The following is a 20,688-nucleotide window of genomic DNA, read 5'->3' as shown; positions in this document are numbered from 1 at the left end:
ACCGTTTGCACACCCCTAGCCCACTCTACTACATTATAATTGCAGTGCATGCTTTGTTGAATTCTTTGTTTAAAGTTTTATTTTTCTTCTTCTTTGTTTTTTTCTTTTCTTTATCTTTTTCTTTACATAAATTAGATCCTTTTTGATTGATTTATGCGAATTCACAGTATTTAGATAGCTCCGCTTGTTCAGAACCCAGATTAGATGGACTCCTTAGAAAAAGCAACTATCATATAACACACAACTTTCATACCGCGCGCTAAGAATGGATCAGGTTTTGAGGAATGCTGCCGAGCAAGGAAACATTGACACCTTGTACTCGTTGATTGCAATGGACGCGAGAGTTTTGGACAAGATGGATGAGATTCCATTCGTTCAGACCCCTTTACACGTAGCTGCAGCGGCAGGACAAACCCAGTTTGCGATGGAGATGATAATGTTAAAGCCATCATTTACTAGGAAGCTTAACCCAGATGGCTTCACCCCATTGCTCCTTGCTTTGGATAAAAGTCGCACCCAATTGATGCACGAGCTACTTGCTGTTCATAAGGACCTTATTTGTACAAAAGGAAGGGGTGGTATGAATCCTTTACATTATGCAGCTCAATCAGGAAACCTGCATATGTTGGCTGAATTTCTAAGATTCGCCCCCAAGACTATTGAAGACGTGACAAGTCAAAGCGAGACTGCTCTGCATATTGCATTGAGAAACAAGAAGTTAGATGCTTTTGAACTCCTGGTTGGATGGCTTCAGCGGGCCTGGTTTAAAAATGCGGCATTCTGGGAGAAGAGGATTGTGAATTGGAAGGATGCAGAAGGAAACACTGTGTTGCACATTGCAGCATCCGAAAATGCACCTCAGGCAAGTTCTTTCCACTATGTTAATTTTCTACTGATCAACAAGTAATTAAACTAGAGTTAATTGGTATAATATATAGGGGATTCAATCTCAAGAACATGTTAAAAATTATCTTCAACTCATTTTATTAAGCATTTGGTAGCGGCTACGTTCTTTCTTTCTTTAATTTGTGGCATTTGCTTCTATTTTTGTCCCTTCTAATTTTTCTTTCTTTTTGGTTGGCGTGGGGGTTTGAATAGTATATAATATTTTACAGTGATGGGATCAATAATTGTGCACCCCTCTAAGTTGTACAGGTAGTAAGGTGGTTATTGGATTGTGGAGGACTCCTTGTAAACATCAAGAATCTAGAGGGTTTTACTGCTCTGGACATCGCGGTGGCTAGGCAAACACAAGAGGAAAACCAAGAGATGAGGAATATGCTATGCCGTGCCGGAGCAAAACTTGCTTCATCTCTTCCTACGATTGCCTCTTGGGAAGATTACTTAAGATCTCCTGTCTCAATTAATGAGAAGTTATTCATATGGTTCTTTCGTGAGAGAATGCAATTTTCAAACGACTTTCGCAATATGTTGTTGGTGGTTGCAGTACTGCTTGTAACAATTGCCTACCAAGCTGTACTCAGCCCCCCTGGAGGAGTTTGGCAAGATAATCAGTTCAATATCGCAGCCGCCACCAGCAAAGTCAGTCAAATCCCACACCGGGTGGGGACAGTAACCATGGCCAGACACTTTTTCCATCTACTTGTGGCTGTTAATACTCTAACCGTTTATATTCCAATACTCTTAATGGTCTTAGTCCTCCCTGATGGTCTTCCTAGTTCCCTGCTGGTCATAGCCCTTTCACTCCTCTTTCTCTCCTATGGCACCTCTATAGCAATCACAGCTCCGCTTCCAAGTCTTCCTTATTTTTTGTTTTTCTCTTTCTTTCTTCTGTCTAACATTGCCTTCTATTTCTTCGTCACTTGGAAACATCAAAGAGTTTTTACAGCTTTTTTAGATGTTGAAAAAACTCCTTGGCCCACCTTTTACGTAGGATGGATGCCCTAAAATCAGTACACATCTGGTGGAGGAGAAGAAGAAGAAGAAGAAGAAGAAGAAGTATCATTAATTTGTTCTTTGTTGGAGAAATGACGCATATTCTTTCAATTTGTAATGCTTCCCTTACTCTTTCAATTTAGTTAATGTATCCTATTGATCTACTATTTGGGTTGCAATATATGTTCTATTTTTTGCGAGTTAAAATGATAACAATACCCGCCATAATAAAAAAATATATATAAATAAATAAAAATAATAATAATAAAAAATAAATAAATCCAAAAAATATATATAAATAGTAAAAATTCAAAATAAAATCACCAAATGACCCACATTTTTTCCTTACATTTAAAAAAAATAAAATAAAAAGTATGTTTTTCATTTTGAGGGCGGCAGGGGGAGATTGCAACCCTAATAGTCAATGAGCAAGGTACATTAATCAAATTTGAAAGATTGGAGGAATAAGTGTAGTAGATTAAGGGGATAAGTATAATTTTCCCTACTTTGTTTCTTTTTAGCAAAATATTACTACTTAGTTTAGATTGAGATTCCTTGCAAATATTCCTTCAATCTAGACTCTTCATTAAAAATTAACCTTCTAGATTAAGTCTTGCAGGCATTGAAAAAACAATAATAAAAGCCAAAAAAAAAAAAACCCACACAATGTAGATTGATCAAAACCATCTGACCGAGCTAAATATCCTAAACGTAGATGACCTATTCTGAAGAAAATGTCACGATGGATAAAGCATGAGATTGGCAGTTAATTGAACTTTACTTAGAAGCACAAGTGAAGTAGAAGATCATAAATAAAATTTTTTGTTTATTTAGGAAAGCGTTGATTTTCCCACCACCTTGTTTGTCTTTCCTCATTTTGACATTTTCTATATATAAGCCGTCCATGTGGTTGGGCGAGTAGTTCCTATCCAGCCTATTTGAAAGTAATAGCTAATAATTCCTTAAGAAAAACCCACAGTTGAGGAAAAACCCACAGTTGAGGCTCACTTAGAGCATCTCTAGCAGTCGATGGCAATTTTAGCCACTCAATGAAACTTTCTATTTTACTATCTATTTTATTTAAATATTATTTTTTTTAATCATATTTTTATTGTTTTTTATCCTTACCTTTTCTTCCCCCTCTCTCTCCTCTCTCTCTCCAAAACCAGAGCAACACCAAAATCTGTAATCATCGGCCATTCCACCAAAATCACTGTAATCATCTCTCTCCCTTGTTTTTTTTTTTTTTTTTTTTTTTGTTCTTTTCTGTTTTTTCATTTTCTAGAAATCATCCTTGACCCACTTTTTTTTTTTTTTTTTCTATTAATCATTCTTTGGTGGAAGTACACCTTGAGAAGCTCAGAGTGTTCATCCCCCACTCTTCTCTCTCAGTGTCTCTGTCTCTCCCTCCTCTGTTGAAACTTGAAACTATCAAACCCATTTTCCTGGATCTGAATCCCCAGCGATAAATTCAGGACCTGTGATCTCTCTTTTTGGCAAAGAACTGGAAGATAAGAATAATGGGTATTCTCCAAGCCCTCTATAGAACCTTGTCTCTGGGGTTAAGAGGGGTTTCTCTGATGCCATTGATGGGTCTGAAAAATGGGTTCTCTCTCAGTAATGGATCTGAGGCTGATTTGTTCTCTCCTGGAGGTGGGAATGGTGGGAAGCCCAGTACCCAAAACTCATGTCTGTCTGCAACACCAAACATGAAAGAGGCTGCCTCTGTTCCTCAACCTCCAACGCCACTTCAGGAGAAGAAGTCTCAGGTTCCTGCTGCAAATGAACAGGGTAGTGCTCCTGCTGCAAAGTAAGCTTCCTTTTCTTGCCCACCATTTTTCTCGCCAGGAAGCTCAGAAATGGGGAAGAGAACGAACAAGCGTTGAGGGAGGGAGAGAGAGAGAAAGAGAGGAAAGAAGGGAGAAAGAAAAAAAAAATGAAAAAACAAAGACTAACAAGTGCTACAGTAAACTTTCAAATAATATGAAAGTTCACCGTAGCACATGTCGGAAAACCTTATATTTTACAAGGTTTGCTGGAGCACAAAAATAGCTAGATTTAGCTAAAAAGTTAATTTAGAAGTAGATGCTCTTACATTCAACGGTACACGTAGCAGGAGCACAAAATAATCTTTTATGGTTGCCCATCTCTACCGTTCATATGTTGCTTTGGGCAGACGATTAAGGCAGGTGCAGACTCCACACTTCCTAATTAAAGCAACATAAATTCTCCAACCAAAAACAATCTGTGTGTTGAGAGAGAGAGAGAGAGAAACAGCAAGACAGAGAGACAGGATATAACCGAGGCTAAGAACTCAACTTGTAAATGTAACAATGCGGTACAAAGATCAGTGTCATTTCTTAAGGATGAAAAGGGCCATCTAGAAAGTATATAAGGTAAAAACCTACAAAAGTAATACAAGCTTCAATTTTCCAAACCTGAAAAATGAAATGATGGGGCTCAGGCTCCCAAAGACAAGGCTTCTACTGAAACTTGAAGCAAAGGTACAAGAGTTCTTTAACCCAAAAGCTGAAGCTACATGTTGCCATCGTGTCATCGTGTCCTCCCTAGGGAGATTAAAGTACTCCATGGTCAAGAATGATTTCTTACTGACCATCTTCAAGAATTGCAGGCAAGGAATTCCAATTTCTATTCAATGTCATCAATCCAGTCACCATATATCCTACTGATTTTGTCTGGACCCTTCCATTTCTGATGAGTTCTCCCTGGCCTCTGAATTACAATAGATGACCGTTGCGATGGAACTCCAATATGATAAACATCAGAATGAGGAACTGAAGTGATTGGTGCTACCAGAATATCTGCCGGAGTTTTTGAAGGTACTCCTCCCAGCTTTGAGTCAGGAGGAGCAGAAGAAGAATCTCTAGTTTCCCCCTCCATAAGCCCACCACCATATCGGTGTAATTCTGTGGTAAGAAACATAAATTTCCAAGGTCAAGGAATGAACAAATCTTTCCCTGTCCCATCATAATATACAAAGGAAAAAATGTGTTGACTCTTATGTTTCTCTTTTAGTTCTTTCAAATATGAAATCAAGCTAAATACATGCAGCACCAACTTTAGTTGAAGAAATAATTATCTCGACTATAAATTAGATATATTACTATTCAATGGAATAACATTCCAAGCCAAACAGTTGATAGGTGCCAACATGAGAGCAATTTCTCATATATAAACGCAGAAGGTCAAGTACTTCACTTGCCCAATATAACGCATAAACCTAACAAACACACCTAATAATGTCTCTCATGTTTCCGCAAAGAGGCTTGGGTGGTGGGTGGTGAATTATGTGATTTGGTTAGACAATCACAAGCCTTTGATATAACAACAAAGTGAAATAAGAGAAAGAGGAATTTGCCTCGAAGAGCTTGAGAATTTACATAACATCTTGCTTGGAGGCCACAATTGGCTTTAAAATGACAAACTTCTAGAGGGACTTCCTCCAAATTGTTAGGTTGCATTATCTAAAACAAGACGCATGTTTTTGTGTCATGTGACTTAGTTCATCCGTTTCATCTAACCATCTGTTGTCACTTTCTCTCGCATCTCTAAAAAGGAGGAAAATTACTTGGAAATCTTGCAAAAACCTAATCTTCTTCACCACCAAAGGATTTATAATTGATAGGCCAAAGCATCTGATGCCAGTGAAAGCACAATTTTCTCTTTAACTTACTGTTTCTGTTTTCGCTTGACTCAACTTGGAACTTGAAATCAATTTTTTACTAGCTATCTAATTATTGTATTAACTCCTTAGTCCAAAATAGGAGACACAAATCTTGCAATCGTCATGCCCGATTTTGCAACTTTGAATACTCTGGTGGCCGTTGGCTCTGAATACTTGTTCAAAATGTACCAAAGAAATTTCCCTCCTTTTCTTATTTTGTCTTGTTTTTCCCTACTTTTTGGAGAGAAGGGACAAAATAAAAAACAGATCATTAGCAAGTGCCTTAGAAGGGGGAGAGAGAGAGAGAGGCCCTCCTTACATGATAGCTAGCTTGAATAATAACTGACTACAAGAGTTGAATATTACAAGTAAATTTACTTACTACCTAGGAAGTTATCGCATGATCTATTGAAGAAAACATCCTTAAGAGTCCCCCTAGACCTTAACTTAGGTGGCTAAGCCAGGAGGGATAAGGTGGATTCGGGGATGGATCTTTTGGATCTGTCTAGCTTTCAGACCTCTCAAAAAGTGAGAGAGAGAGAGAGAGAGAGAGAGAGAGAGAGTTGAAGGAAAGATTGCTCAAGTAAAGTAATTAAAGTTTAATGCAGCTTGAAAGGAGATATTAGATGTTGAATAGCACCATAGATTTGTGGACACAAACATGATTTTAGAATTTCAACCTTCATACAGGATTTGGGCCTGCCAAGACCCACTATGAAAGACAATGTGATACATCTGCAAACAATTGTGCCATAAAAAAATGTTTGCTGTGCCCAATGTTTTAGGTAGTGGGAAAAAATCAATAGGCATTTGTCGTTGATACTTGAGCGTGGAAAAAAGAATGCACACATATGAACAGAGCAGCAAAAGTTAGACACTCCTACAATCCAAATTATAAAATTATCTATAGCTGCTATAGACATACGCATAAGTTACGCAGTACAAATCAAAAGCAATTGAAAGGGTTGTGTTCAAACGTGTATCAGATTAGGAAGAACAAAAATCAAGTTAAAAGTCTCAAGAAACAAAAATTTAGGTAAAAGTTCCCTACACTTGAAGCATTTTCCGGTCAAGACAACTATTATCATTTGGGAACTGACATATCCGGAAGTCCATATGATTACAGCAGACCCTGTAATCAATCACAGGGTTATATTCAATTTTCCTAGAAGATGGAACAATTACATTTTCCTTTTCTTTCTTAAACTGAAGCAAACGTTTCTAACTACACTCTTTCTACATCGCTCAATAGCAAGAAAGAAGTGCTCTAGCTATCAAACAACAAACTACAAACAAAATCTTAACAAGAATGGAAAAGAGCAAAACCACTCATACCTGCCGCACCATGCGCAAAATGGCATTTACTCCCAAAAGGGCAATACCCCGTCAACTCCCACTTGTTGCAAATCCTAGTTTTCCAATTAGACGGCTTCACATTCTGCGCCCCGCCCACACTCCCCCCGGCACCCCCAGCACTGACACTGCCACCGCCACTTCCACCACTACCTCCACCACCACCACCACCACCACCACCGTACCCACCAGGGCCCAAGCTGATCGCCACACTCTCCCTATTCTTAGATTGCTCGTCGTGAAGAAACGTGCAGTTGTCCCCATAAGGACACCCCTCCTCCGTGTAAAACTTCTTGCAATGCCTTCCCTTATACGACCTCTGGGTCTCCCCCACATAACCAGAAGACCCCAACGACGGAATCTGATACTCCTCCCTCGGCTCCGTCCTCTCATCCTCGTGCGCTGCCACGATCTCCTGCCAGTTCGGTGGCGGCCGGCGGAGCTCTTCAATGCTGTGAGCGAAGTTACAGTTTGTTATGTACGGGCACGTGCCTGCGCGGAACTTGCAACAAAGCTTGGTCTTGAAGAACATTTTTCCGATGGCTTTGGACCGATTCGACGACGTCACGTCCTGGGAATTCCTAGACTTCTTGCTGGGTGGCTCGCTTCCGGAGCGACTCTGGGACTGCCTCTGATCGTAGTTCGAGTTCGTCGACGGCGTGTCGTCTCCGTTGCTGTTGTTGTTGCTCCACGCTCGGTAATCCTCCTCCGTGGCCCACATCGCGTGGTCGCCACCGGACCAGCTGTCCGGGCCACTTCCGGTGATTATTTGTACCACGTTGCCGCCGGAGAAATCCATTTGCAACGGAGGAAGGTACGGTTTTTTCCTTTTTGAAACCCTAAAGTGCTGACAGAAGTCAGAAATGGCACATAGAGATAGATAGATGACAACCCACAAAGCGAATTGCCAAAATTTGAGTGGAATTGACGGTATAGTAGCTGAATTTCAATGATTTGAGAAATGGGTCTTCGCTATTCAACACATCTAGCACTAAATTACACAGATTGTTTTAGGCATAAGATTTGTCACAGAAAAGGAAAAATGGTATCAAAAGTCAAAACTCTTTCAAACAGCAACAATGAAGAGAGAGTTACCAAAATGGAAGTGGGATTAGATCTACAGCATCAGGATATGAAAAAAAAAACTCAGGGACCTAGAAGGCAGATTATTTAGGAATGTAGCAGTGGAAACATGGATGGTGGGCTTCATAAATAGAAGAGAAAGATTTTTGAGATTTAGAGATAGATTTGGTTGAGGGAGTGAGAACCGAGAAATTAAAGAAAGTGCCCCAAAAAGAAGGAAGAAAGATTTTTCCCAAGCTTCACACATCAATGATGATCATTGTTCATGGATGAAGTTGAGAGAAGTTTGTCCGTGGACATGGGGGTCCATTTAATTTCACTGTTCTTATATTATCTTTGTCTTCTTCTCTGGCCTTTATTTTTAGTGTATTGTTGACTTGGGCGTTTTAAATGAGGTTGTCAGAATTGCATTGGTCCGTTGCTCTCTTTTTTGTACAAAAATATCATTTCAAAGAAGATGGGCCGACTGCACTGGCAAGCAAATGGGCCGTGTAGCCTCTACTGGTTGGGGCCCGGACCAAATAGATTCTAGGCTTTGGTTGGTTGCCAGAGTGGACCGTTTGAAGGAGATCGGAAGAGAAAAGAAACTATCGGCTAAAATCGGTTTCTGTTTTGTTCGATAATTAAAATAGAAAATTATTTTATGTTTTTTTTTTTCGTTAAACAGGTGTTTTGCAAACTGTTTCTGAAAACATTTTCTATTTTTACAAACTGTTTATGTGGTTAGTGCATGCTAACTCATTATGTGGTGGTTCCGGTATTCCTCGATGATAATTTGAACAAACGTAGCTTCGATATCTTAGTTCCAATGGCCGGGCAGCTATTAGATAATCCGTCGAACTCCCAAATAAGTCAAAGAAAGTGTTATAGTTTAATAAGTTGCGTAGCTCGTTCAGACGAGCTTTCTTTAATAACTAAGAAATTCAAATTTCAACATCGCATTTTTATTGAGATGTGTCTTGTTCGAACATGACTCATTTCTTTATGTTTACCCGATGTACATTCAAACAAGGCCTTTTACGTCATCTAAATGGGACTCTTTACTCTAATTATTTCAAAGTTTTCTAAATTAATTTATTTATCAATTGACCTGAGACTTAATGGGTCAAGCTGTACTTAGCACTTAACATGTTTAATGACGTATTTATTTTTATTTTATTTTTTTCTAAATCAAATATCCTTATTTTATTTCTTAGGCATTACAGATATTCCTTGCCACAGACGCCATGAGTTCACACTCTTCTATTGCAAGGGTAACTTCATCCATTACTTGTAAAAATTCTGAACCTTCACATGAGATTTTCTAGAACTTTCTGTTGCAAGCACCCCAAACATCTCTGATTGATGGGCAATTCCATAGCATGTGTCTAACAAACCCCTCTTCCATTTTGCAGATGGGGCATAGAGGATCATGAACAATCCTTCTCTTTTATAAATTCACTTTCGTTAGTCCTTTTGTTGACAGTAAATTAACTAATAGTAGATGCCTCCTCTTGAATAAGTAGTATTAATATCCTTTCAGATCAAGAGTAGAAATTACTATTTCTTGTTACCATTTTCTTATTCAATTATTAAAAAAATTAAAAAATAAATAAATATTGAAGTATATGATCCCAAACCACCCTAAAGCATAGAGAAATCCAAATTTTTTCAGTTCATCCAGTAAATCTTTGATTTGTTCTCCTTGTGTTCCCTCTAGATTTTAAGTAATTTCTTTACGCATAGTCTTGAGTAGTTGCAAAACACGCATACTATAAGTGGGGATTAATTGTATCACTAATTTTAAGAGAATTTCATTTCTTAGAGTATTAGCAGTAGCTTCGCTTTGATTTTTTCTAAGTTTAGAGAATAAAACTACTTTTTATCTTCCTATCAAAACATAGTTCATAATAACTTCCCTTACATTTTCCTATACCATTAAAATATTATTTCTTTACAAAGTACAAATTCTCTACCTACTCTCACATGTTTCACAAAATTTCAACACAATCTCCAATGAAAGACAAAAAGATAAAAGAGGAAAGATGAAAGATAAATGTTTATATCAAAATAATGTATATATAATCACTTTTGGTTTCCTACACATTGGGAAACCGGAAACACTGTACCTACCCAAAGGTGTTGATTAAATTTAGGAAAACTGATGTGGGTGAATTTTTGTGATTTTTTAAAATTTTTCTCTAAACATAGAAAAGAGAATGGGTTATAAGGTATCTACTACTAATGCTCTTAATTGAAAGAGGAATTTGACCCTTTATTTGGCCCAATCCCTCTGAATTTGGTCTTTGATGTTTTTAAAAGCCCATGCATATGCCCCATTTGCTCTTGTTTGATGTTCATTGTCTATTTAAGTGATTCCTACCTTACCCAACAAGGATCCTCACCATTTAACTTGAAAATATTAAAAAAAAAAAAATCAATTTATATAGTCATAATTTAATATTATTGTATTTAACCATGTAAATAATGCTATATTATTTAAATTTTTTGAATAACATGCCATGGTCACGCTAAAAGTAAGTGTTGTCAATGCATTCACACATTTGAGTAGACCTCTAATTTGAAGGGAGTAATTTGCCATAGCTGAAACCCCTCACCCGTCTGCAATGATCAATTGTAGGGTTCAAGAAGCAATTAATGGACAAAGAAATTTTTGGCCAGCTACACTAGTCGGCTATCTAGTTCCATCAAGCAATCAATACCAATATCGACGGATTGAGATTGCCTTATATTTTTTAAAATATGAAATTTTTATATTCTAAAATTTAAGTCATTCATATCATCTCTAAATAAATACAAAAATTTTAAAATTAATTATCATGATAACATACAAACTTTTATATTTATTTTAACCGTTAAATAAAATAAATAGTTAAAATTTTCAAATATGAAAATCTCATTAAAAGATACTATAACATATTCATAATGGGCGAGGCTTACATGCGGTAGTTCAAAACTACCGCATGGTGCGGTAGTCCAAAACTATCCCGTTTTGGGTGATAAAAAAAATAATATTTTTAAAGAAATAATATAAAATTCATTAAATATTAAAAAATCAAAAATTAAAAAATTAAAACTACTAAAAAAATCAAAGAAAAATCAAAGGGATAGTTGGAGCCAGCCCATGGCCGGTCTGGGGGGTGGACGAACCACCCCATGGCTAAGGTGGTGGTCCGGCCACCCCCAAAAGGTCAAAAGCAAAATATATATATATATATATATATATATATATGGGGGTGGTCTCGGCCACCATACCGACCGTAAGGAGTGGTCGAAACCACCCCCAAACCAAATGGGGATAGCCGAGTCACATCCAAAGCCTTTGGCCACCCCCAAATGGTTTTTGGAGGTGGCTGAAACCACCCCTATGGTCAAGGCCACCTCCATATTGGTTGTAAGGGGTGGCCGAAATCACCCCTAGGCCCTTAGGAATAGTTCAGCCACCTCTAAAACTCAAATCTTTTGCATATTTTTTTTTCTTTTGGCCATTTGGGAGTGGCCGAACTACTCCCTTGGCCATGGCGTAGTTCGTCTACCGCCAGACCGCCCATGGGGGTGGCTACTTGGCCAATTTTGAGGGTGGTCCAGCCTCCCTTTGATTTTTCTTTTTCTTTTATTTTTTTAGTTTTTTAATATTTTTATTTTTTTTTTCTTTTTCCTTAAAAAAATTATTTATTTATCGAGGAAGAGAGAGAAAAGCATATAAGCCTAACACCGCATATAATCCCTTCATAATGAGTGATTTACGCTATACGTCCAACAGGGAAAAGACCGAGGCCCCATTGGTGGAGTGGAGCATACTCAACTAGTGACTAGGATTTGACATATACAATCGGCCAACAGTTTTTTAATTTTTATAGTTACACACTCTTTTAAAATACTTGGATCTTACTTTTTATTTTAACTTTCAATTTTTACCATCCGAGAAAAACTAATAGAGAAACAAGAAAAAAAAAAACAGAACAGAAAAAAAGAGAGAGAAAAGTATAAAATAATTATGTATTACCAAATACTTCCTCACATTTGAAGAAGCATCGTAACTCAAATACAAAATGTATTCTATTTAGAGAATTTGATGAATACATTTTTTAGGCTTTTGAATAGCCATTTTACATATAATTCTAAAATAAATAAGCTACTGTAAGTGATCTTAGAATAACTAAATAGAGGAATCATAATCCAAATTTATAAAAGAAAAAAGAAAGGGCAATTGTATCAAATGTTTGTTTCAATTTGGGTGAGAAAGACAGCTTATGAAGGGTATGCCTTAATCACCATCATCTCACGCTGGTGGTGCATCCGCCACCTGGGATTCACACTCAAAATCCACCATCAATTGGTTCAATTTCTTGTTGCTTATCCTCTGTTGGATGATCCTCATATCCTGCTCAAAGCTGTAGAGAAATATAAAGCATGAGAATTTATAGCAATTTATATATATATATATATATATATATATATATACTCATTTGTTCCCATGATTTTACATGTAAAAGACGCGTTTTTAAACACATGAAATTTTTTTCATTTTCATTAAAAAAAAAAAAAAGACGTTTATAAAGACCGAATCATAATTATATTAAACGTTTAATTGTATTTTTATAAAATAAAAAAATAAAATAAAAAAATTATTAAATATTATCAATATAGAATAATAATTGATTATATAAATAGCATAATTTACTTACCTTTGAGGTGATATCGGGGCAGAAGGAGTCAACATTTGTGCTAGCATGAGAGCATCTTCATGCCGATTAACGACATGGTTGAAGCACAAATAACGTCCGTAGGATGAGACGTCTTCAAAGACACAGATGTGGGCGTCCACCAAAAATTTAAGATCGACGGTCACGAACACCCCATCTTCGTACATCTCAGCCGCTCCTTTGAGATACGGGTTACTGATCGACACATCGGGACCCATCAGCAGGCCTGCATTGATGGAGACCATGTTGACTTCCCTGTCCATTGTCAAGGCCCATGCTGTCTTTTCCGCCAGTGTCTTTGATAGAGCATACCATAACTGTCCTCCCCATTTTTGGAGTCAAACAATTAATGTGGAAATCAGAATAAACGTTCAAAGTCTAAAGAGGAGAGAAGAGAAATTAGGTAACCTTTACTTATTTAATTCATGGAAAATAAAAAAAAAAAAAAAAAAAAGTAAAGTACACTTAACCTCCTAAAATGTTTAAGTCTAAAGAGGAGAGAAGAGAAATTACGTAACCTATACTTATTTAATTAAAAAAAAAAAAAGTAAAGTCTATTTAACCTCCTTAAACTACCATCTCATTTAGGGCTGAGCAAATTACCGATTAACTGACTTCCAACCGACTTTCGACCGACACCGACCATTACCGACTAGATGACAGACAATAGACGGCATGATTTTTTTTATTCCGAATTTTTCGGTTCGGTAGGCGGAAGAAGTTTTTTAACCAAACCGACTTTACCGACCGACTTTATCGACTTCCGACCGACACCGACTTTACCGACCGCCATTAGGTTCGAAATACGTAATAAAATAAAATTTGACGGAATAAATCGGTAAAATAACCGACTTTACCGATATTGTCGGTTCGAAAGACGAAAATAAAAATTTTCTACCGAAACCGACATTACCGACCGACGCTTAGCCCTAATCTCACTGACAATCTATTTCAAAACTATCAATTACGATAATTTACCCTTTAAACTACCCAAACAATGACAATATATCCACAATTTTAATAAAATGATGAAATTACCCCAACTAAAATAAAAACAAAAATACTAAAATTTGATTTTTTTTTTTTTTTTTTCAAAATTTCAAGAGTATTTTTATCTTATTGAAAATTTTATAAGGGTAATTTTGTCATTCTGTTAGCATTGGAGATACATTTTCATTGTTTTGATAATTTGGAGGGTAAATTATTGTAATTAATAATTTGAGGGGTAAATTGTCATTGCAGTGATAATTTGAGGGATATAAGTAGACTTTAAAAAAAAAATTTAAAAAAAAGTAAATTTAGAATAATTTATTTTACCCTTTTTCTCAATTTTTTTTGAAAACTGGCGATCAATTGTGTATGAGAAAAATTAATTAGTACCTTAAATTTACGACAAAAGTTAACGTCACTCCAATGTCTCTCATCCAAGTCCGATTCTATCGACTTCCGATCGTCTCTCCAAACAACGGCGGTGACCGAAGACGTGAAAACCACCTTGTCAATTGTCTCCGTTTGTGCACAAGCTTCTAGAACGTTGTGTGCAGCCCTTACCTCCACTTCCAACATAAATTCCTACACACAAAAATAATATTCGAAATCTAATATTAATACCATATAATAATAACAAAAATAAAATTATATATTAAATTACGCATAATATTGTACGGAAATAATTTATATATAAAAGTCAACCAATATAAATACACACTAATATATAAATAAAGTAACAGTTTTTTAAATTCAAAATTTACCAGAGCTTTTGGTTTATCCAATCTGGTCAGATTTTTAATAATTATGGTTCAAATTTTAGCTGTACAACAAAATTATTAAAGTGGCTGCTACTTGCTAGCCTTCACGCTATATGCCATATGGTCAGGTTATCACGTGGTGGGTCTTGAATGTTACATCTTTCTTCGTCACCAACAAACGGTCATGAAGGTCTAGAGAGAGAGAGAGAGAGAGAGAGAGAGAGGTGAAGAGCAAATTGGAATTGCATTGGCAACGCAGCAAAAAGACAAGCTGGAAAATGACAGACATTAATCATGCAACTGCACTATAAATTACTTGACGTAAACGAAGGGTGGCACAAAAGTCCCCATTTAAAGCTCACGCTTGAATCTCCAATGGTGGATTACGATTTTACGTGTTTGGAAACTGTCATTTCTCAATCTGATGTGAATCTTAGATAGATACAAAATAGTTCATATGCAATCCGTGAAAAGAGTAAGTTGAAGAAAGAGAAAGAACTTACATCATAGGTGGGTTGGTCTTGTGGTGGTTCAAAGGTGTAAAACAAGCCAGAGCAGCCTTTCAAAGCATGGATTATGCTCTGATAGTCGAAGGGATCTGAACGGAAAATCTTTAGCTTCTTGCTATGATCACAAGAAAGCCCACTAAATTGCAATTCATCTGAAGATCATCCAAAATGAAAAGTATATATAAGAAAAAAAATTAAACAAAACAAGAACACGACAAGGCAGAAGCAGTGGCAGAAGCAGAAGAAGAAGAAGAAGAAGCAACCATGGTGTTGAACAGCGGCGTGGACGGTATAGCCTCTTTGGAGGAGGCGGAGGACCATGGTGGAGCCTAGGCGGCCGGAGGCGTCCATAACGCATACTGCGTTTGAGGTGTGATGGAAAGAAGCCGGTGCCATTAATATGTTTGTGTGTTTGTGTGACAGAGAAAAGAGAGAAAACTTCGGGCTTTAAAGTGTTTGCCCAAAATACAGAGCTTTGTAGAGAGAGAGATTGGTGAATCTGTACATAAGTAAAGAAGGGTGGCTAGCATTCAAAGAGCGTGGAGAGTAGATGGTTCGCAAGATGCAACAATAAATAAAAAGGAGTTTGGTGGGAACGTGTTTCCTAGCTGCACAGGCTGCACAGCCACACATTAGAATTTAGCGCACCTACTTACAAGAGGCCAATATTTATTTTAGTTTTTTTTTTTTTCTTACTCTTAAGAATTTTCTTTCCTGTTTTTTCTCTAATCCTTTCACGTTTCAAAATTATCATCGAATATATTGGGTCGATCTACACGCATGAACTCTACAATTTCAATAGTTATTTAAAGTGAAAAAAAAAAATGAGATAAGAATCAGAAGAGAATGTATAGCATGTCTTTATAATAACAAACAACTTATAAATATAGAACTTGTTTGTTAATATAAAGATCTATATGAACAACAAGTTCTATATTTATAACTTATAAATATAGAACTTGAATTAAAAAAAAAAAAAAAAAAATTAGAAATATAGAACGTTTTTAACTTTTTTAAATGAAAAATATATTAGGTTCTTCTACGTGTCAAAATTGTAAACAAGTGTATGTCTAGTATTTTTATTTATTTTTTTCTATTTTAAACAGTGTTTCTTTATTATTTTTCTTTTCTCTTTTTTTTTTCTAGATTATATGAAAAAGAAAAGAAAATCAAGAAAAGATTCCGAGCTTATGGCAGGCCTGTTGGAAACACCTTTGGGAGAATTGCACAAAAAAATATGGGATAAATGCAAAATGATTCTATGTGGCCGGCCTAAATTACAACCTATCATATCAAAATGAATTCAAAGGTTCCTAGGGTATGCTAAAAAAATATAATTTAGTCATTCAAGTCAAATTCCATTAAAACATTTAACAGATTCCGTTAAGTGCCACATCAACGCTAATAAAAAGGCGACATGTGCCACTCTTAATTTAGGAAAAATATATTATAAGTCTCTAAGTTAACGCACCAAAATTAAAAACTCTCTAGGTTTTTTTTTTTGACAATTTACTTCCTGGGTCAATCGAAACTACAATAAACTATCTACCGTCAAAATTTTTTAACAACCATTATGGCTACTCAAAACGCATTGTTTTACCTTATTAAAATATTAATTTTTTATTAATTTAATTAAAAAAATTAAATCTACAAATTTAAATAAATAAATAAATAAAATTGAAGGGTGGCAGCGGCCACAACCCAACCCCTATAGGGTGGCCGTAACCCACCCATGGGGTGGCTCGAGCCACCCCTTGGTGGTTTGGGGTGGCTTGCCGGGAGAACCACCCCATGGGTTGGTGAGCCACCCGGGAGGTGGGCTGAGCCACCCCATGGGTGGAGAGGTGGCTGGTGGGCCACACAAAACCCCCAATGCGATGGTCGGGAGCCACCCCATGGGAGGAGGGGTGGCCCCTCGCCACCCTTCAATTTTTTTAATTTTTTAATTTATTTTTAGATTTAATTTTTTTAATTAAATTAATAAGAAACTAATATTTTAATCAGGTAAAACGGTGTGTTTTGAGTGACCCTAATAGCTGTTAAAAAATTGTGACGGTAGGAAGTTTATTGTAGTTTCAATTGACCCAAGGAGTAAATTGTAAAAATTAAAAAAAAAAAAAAATCTTAGGAGTTTTTAATTTTGGCACGTTGACTTAGAGATTTATAATATATTTTTCCCTTATATATATAACTGAAAAAACTTTTTTTAAAAAAAAAAATTAAAAAAAATTGAAAAAATGAAAGGGTTGGACAACCATCCTTTGGGGGTATTGGGAGTAGATCTAGGGGTGGCCTTCGACTTCGGGGAGAGCTTGAGACGGCGAGGATGATGATGACGACCCCATACAGAAGATTCTTGAACCACTCAGCAAGGATTAGATTATAAACCTGCTCCATGAAGCAGTGCATAAGCAGCCGGACATGGTAGATCAGATCCAAAAGGTTGTGTACAAGGACTATTATGAGCAAAGACGGAGGAGGGGAGGCTTGAGACGGCGAGGATGATGACGACGACCCCATACAGAAGATTCTTGAACCACTCAGCATGGTATACCCCTTCTCTTCTCACTTCCTCCCCTAGTCCCCTTAACCCCTTTCCTTCACCGCTTCACACACAACGCGAATTTGAGAGAGTCAGAAAGAGAGATCGCCAGTGAAAGAGTGAGATGCAAAGATTGAAAACTTGAGAGAGAGAGAGAGAGAGTTTCGAATTTAGAGAGAGGGCACTATTGTGGGAGGTAAAATTCTTGCAATTTTCTTGTAAATTTCGTTATATAATCGTGGGATTATAATTTAGAAACAAGAAATTGTGAGGATTTGTAAATTGTGAGACTTTGGGTTAGTTGACTTAAGTATGAAATTTGGAAATTTTTCTGATTTTTTTTTTGTTTGTTATTTTCTTTATGTATGTATGTAAATGTAATAATGTAACGCATGCGTATATTTGCTTGATGAGGTTAATTGTTCCTCGAATAGCTTTCTTTCTAAAGCATTTTTGTAGAAGTTGTTTTTGAAATTTTATGCTTTCTCCCGATTTTGTTTGTAGATGATGGAAAAGTCAAATACGATACTTGACTTTTTCAAACGAAAAAATGCACAAACTTCAAATGTCAACATTGGTGATACATCATCGCCAGCTTCTGATATTCCAATTTCTAAAAATTCTTCTAAAAGACTTCGGAGAGTTGATGGCAATGAATTTAATATTAGTTCATTAGAGTTTGATCCTGGATTGCATCGTCAGATATGGGAATATGATGTTAATCATCGATATGAAATTCTAAGAACTTACATTAATACTGGTCCGTACCGACCTCCGGTCTCAAATTACCCTAAATCTGGAAAAAAAAGTCATCTTTGTAGCTTTCAACCTTCGTGGTACAATCTATTTCCTTCATGGCTTGAATATTCACGTGAGAAAAATGCAACCTTTTGTCTACCCTGTTTTCTCTTTAATAAGCCATCTAGGCATTTTACACAACGTGTATTCACAATAGATGGATTCAAGGATTGGAAGAAAGTTAAAAATTGAAAAGATTGTGCTTTTCTCAATCATATAGGAAAAGATCCCACTTCATTTCACAGAGTTGCTGAGAAGTCATATAAAGATTTGAAGAACCAATCTCAGCATATACAAAATGTGTTTGAAAAGCTCACTTTTGAACAAATTGTAAACAATCGACTGCAGTTGAAAGCCTCAATTGATGTTGTTTGAATGCTTGCATTTCAAGGTGTTGCTTTTAGAGGTCGGGATGAAAGTGTGAGTTCTACAAATCATGGAAATTTTATTGAGATATTAGGTTAGACGATTTCATATAATGCACAGCTTGCTGAAGTAATCGCTAAAGCTCCAAAAAATGCCACTTACACATCACCAACGGTACAAAAACAAATTTTACATGTTTTTTTAACCAAAGTGAATGAAGTAATTCGTAATGAAATTGGTGATGCAAAGTTTTGCGTAATTGTTGATGAAGCTCGTGATGAGTCAATGAAGGAGCAAATGGCTATAGTTTTAAGATTTGTTGATAAGAATGGCTTTGTGCGATAACGCTTTTTAGGACTTGTTCATGTCTCTAATACTGGGGCATTAACCTTAAAAAATGTATATATTATGTATTGTCTACACATCAACTAGACATTCAAAATATTCGAGGGCAGGGATATGATGGCGCAAATAATATTCGAGGGGGGGGGGGGGGGGGAATGGGTTGTAAGCTTTGGTTTCAAATAATTGTCCATATGCCTACTATATTCATTGTTTAACACATTGTTTGCAATTGGCATTAGTGACGGCACCAAAAGAAGTCATTTCTACTCATCAATTTTTTACCAAATTGAATGTTGTTGTCAATTTTGTTTGTGCCTCATGCAATCGGTATGAATAATTGCGGGTTGCCCAAACTGCTGAAAATGCTTACATAATTGCAATTGATGAGATTGAGAGTGGAAGAGAACTTAATCAAATTAGTATCCTACAACGACTTGAATATACGCGTTGGAGTTTTCTCTTAAGATCAGCTTCTAACTTGATCAAAATTTATAGTCTAACTTGTGAAGTTATTGTCAAAATCATTGATGTGGGAACTTCCTCTTCCCAATGAGCAGAAGCTGATTCAGTTCATCAGGTAATGACTTCATTTGAATTTGTATTTATCTTATATCTCATGAAAGAAACTATGCAGATCACCGATCATCTATGTCAAGCATTACAATCCAAATCTCAAAACATTTTAAGTACCATGCATCTTGTTTAAAAGGTGTATCCAACAATATAGAGATGATAAATGGAGAGTTTTACTTACCAAAGTGAAGTTGTTTTGCAATAAACGCAACATAGATGTTCTAGATATGAATGCCCATTATGTTGAAAGAAGAGGTCGAGCTCGCAATCAACAAGCTGACTTTACAAGTGAGCATCATTATCGTGTGAATATTTTTTGTGCTGCAATAAATTATCAATTGCAAAAATTAAATCGCCGGTTTAGTGAGCATGCAATGGAGTTGCTTATTCTCGGCTTAGCACTTGATCCTCAAGTGAGTCTTTTAGAATTGATGATATTTGTCGGTTGGTAAATAAGTTTTATTCGCAAGACTTTACCAATCTTGAAAAAAAAAACAGTTGAAAATAGAACTTCACCATTATGAGCATAATATAGTTCAAGATTCAAGTTTCCAAGGATTATTAAATATTTCCAAATTATGCCAATGGTTGGTTAGAACCGGAAAATCAACTATCTACCAACTTGTTTTTCGAGTTGTTGTGCTTCTACTTACTCTTCTCGTTTCTATTGCAATTACAAAATGAGCATTTTCAACCATGAATATCATCAAAACTAGGCTTCACAACAAAATTGAAGATGAGTTTCTGACGGATTCTCTGATGTTGTACATCGAAAAAGAAATTGCTGGGACATTTAATACAGATTCAATCATAGATGATTTTCGGGATATGCAAACACGACGGGTTCCATTTTGATAGGTGTTTGAGCTAAAATTAGAAATGTTTTATGACACAACTATCTATGTATCTTTTTCTTCGTATGTTTATCTTTTTGTTAAAACAATTTCTAATGATGCTTAACTAGATGTGCTTTGTTGAAACACACTATATCCTTAAAACTCGTCATTTCTTATGCCTTTGAATACCCTATTTTTTCCTAACTCTTCCAATAGATCTTGGATTCTTTATCTTGATGTCCCTACTA

The 20,688-nt window shown here is 36.3% G+C and overlaps 3 protein-coding genes across 3 annotated transcripts; 1 reads left to right on the top strand and 2 right to left on the bottom strand.

The window, feature by feature from the left end:
• The first annotated feature begins 265 nt into the window (after positions 1 to 265).
• Positions 266 to 3,710, top strand: LOC132174113 (ankyrin repeat-containing protein BDA1-like). Its single transcript, XM_059585812.1, has 3 exons — positions 266 to 862; positions 1,156 to 1,542; positions 3,399 to 3,710. Exons 1-3 carry the CDS (start codon positions 266 to 268, stop codon positions 3,708 to 3,710), a joined length of 1,296 nt encoding a protein of 431 aa, XP_059441795.1.
• Positions 3,711 to 4,188: 478 nt separating this feature from the next.
• Positions 4,189 to 8,351, bottom strand: LOC132176349 (zinc finger CCCH domain-containing protein 12). Its single transcript, XM_059588529.1, has 2 exons — positions 6,917 to 8,351; positions 4,189 to 4,823 (listed from the first exon to the last, which is right to left on the bottom strand). Exons 1-2 carry the CDS (start codon positions 7,731 to 7,733, stop codon positions 4,546 to 4,548), a joined length of 1,095 nt encoding a protein of 364 aa, XP_059444512.1. The 5' UTR covers positions 7,734 to 8,351; the 3' UTR covers positions 4,189 to 4,545.
• A 3,643-nt stretch (positions 8,352 to 11,994) lies between these two features.
• On the bottom strand, positions 11,995 to 15,486 carry LOC132174999 (cinnamoyl-CoA reductase-like SNL6). The gene is made up of 5 exons (XM_059586787.1): positions 15,244 to 15,486; positions 14,975 to 15,132; positions 14,104 to 14,295; positions 12,706 to 13,040; positions 11,995 to 12,411 (listed from the first exon to the last, which is right to left on the bottom strand). The coding sequence occupies exons 1-5, from the start codon at positions 15,374 to 15,376 to the stop codon at positions 12,300 to 12,302; spliced, it is 930 nt and encodes a 309-aa protein (XP_059442770.1). The 5' UTR covers positions 15,377 to 15,486; the 3' UTR covers positions 11,995 to 12,299.
• Positions 15,487 to 20,688: the final 5,202 nt, after the last annotated feature.

This window comes from Corylus avellana, chromosome ca3, assembly GCF_901000735.1.
Source record: "Corylus avellana chromosome ca3, CavTom2PMs-1.0".
Lineage (NCBI taxonomy): Eukaryota > Viridiplantae > Streptophyta > Magnoliopsida > Fagales > Betulaceae > Corylus > Corylus avellana.
This window is presented reverse-complemented; position numbering and strand designations above follow the sequence as displayed.

What these genes read in the sequence shown, in the direction of transcription:
- LOC132174113 (XM_059585812.1), top strand. Translation starts at nt 266, where the DNA reads ATGGATCAGGTTTTGAGGAATGCTGCCGAGCAAGGAAACATTGACACC. An exon ending in CATCCGAAAATGCACCTCAG is followed by an intron (nt 863 to 1,155) that starts GCAAGTTCTTTC and finishes TAAGTTGTACAG; the next exon opens with GTAGTAAGGTGGTTATTGGA. An exon ending in TCGCAGCCGCCACCAGCAAA is followed by an intron (nt 1,543 to 3,398) that starts GTCAGTCAAATC and finishes TTTTTGGCAAAG; the next exon opens with AACTGGAAGATAAGAATAAT.
- LOC132176349 (XM_059588529.1), bottom strand. Translation starts at nt 7,733, where the DNA reads ATGGATTTCTCCGGCGGCAACGTGGTACAAATAATCACCGGAAGTGGC. An exon ending in TTTTGCGCATGGTGCGGCAG is followed by an intron (nt 4,824 to 6,916) that starts GTATGAGTGGTT and finishes TTCTTACCACAG; the next exon opens with AATTACACCGATATGGTGGT.
- LOC132174999 (XM_059586787.1), bottom strand. Translation starts at nt 15,376, where the DNA reads ATGGCACCGGCTTCTTTCCATCACACCTCAAACGCAGTATGCGTTATG. An exon ending in ACTTTTGTCGTAAATTTAAG is followed by an intron (nt 13,041 to 14,103) that starts GTACTAATTAAT and finishes TGGGGAGGACAG; the next exon opens with TTATGGTATGCTCTATCAAA. An exon ending in GCCCCGATATCACCTCAAAG is followed by an intron (nt 12,412 to 12,705) that starts GTAAGTAAATTA and finishes ATTTCTCTACAG; the next exon opens with CTTTGAGCAGGATATGAGGA.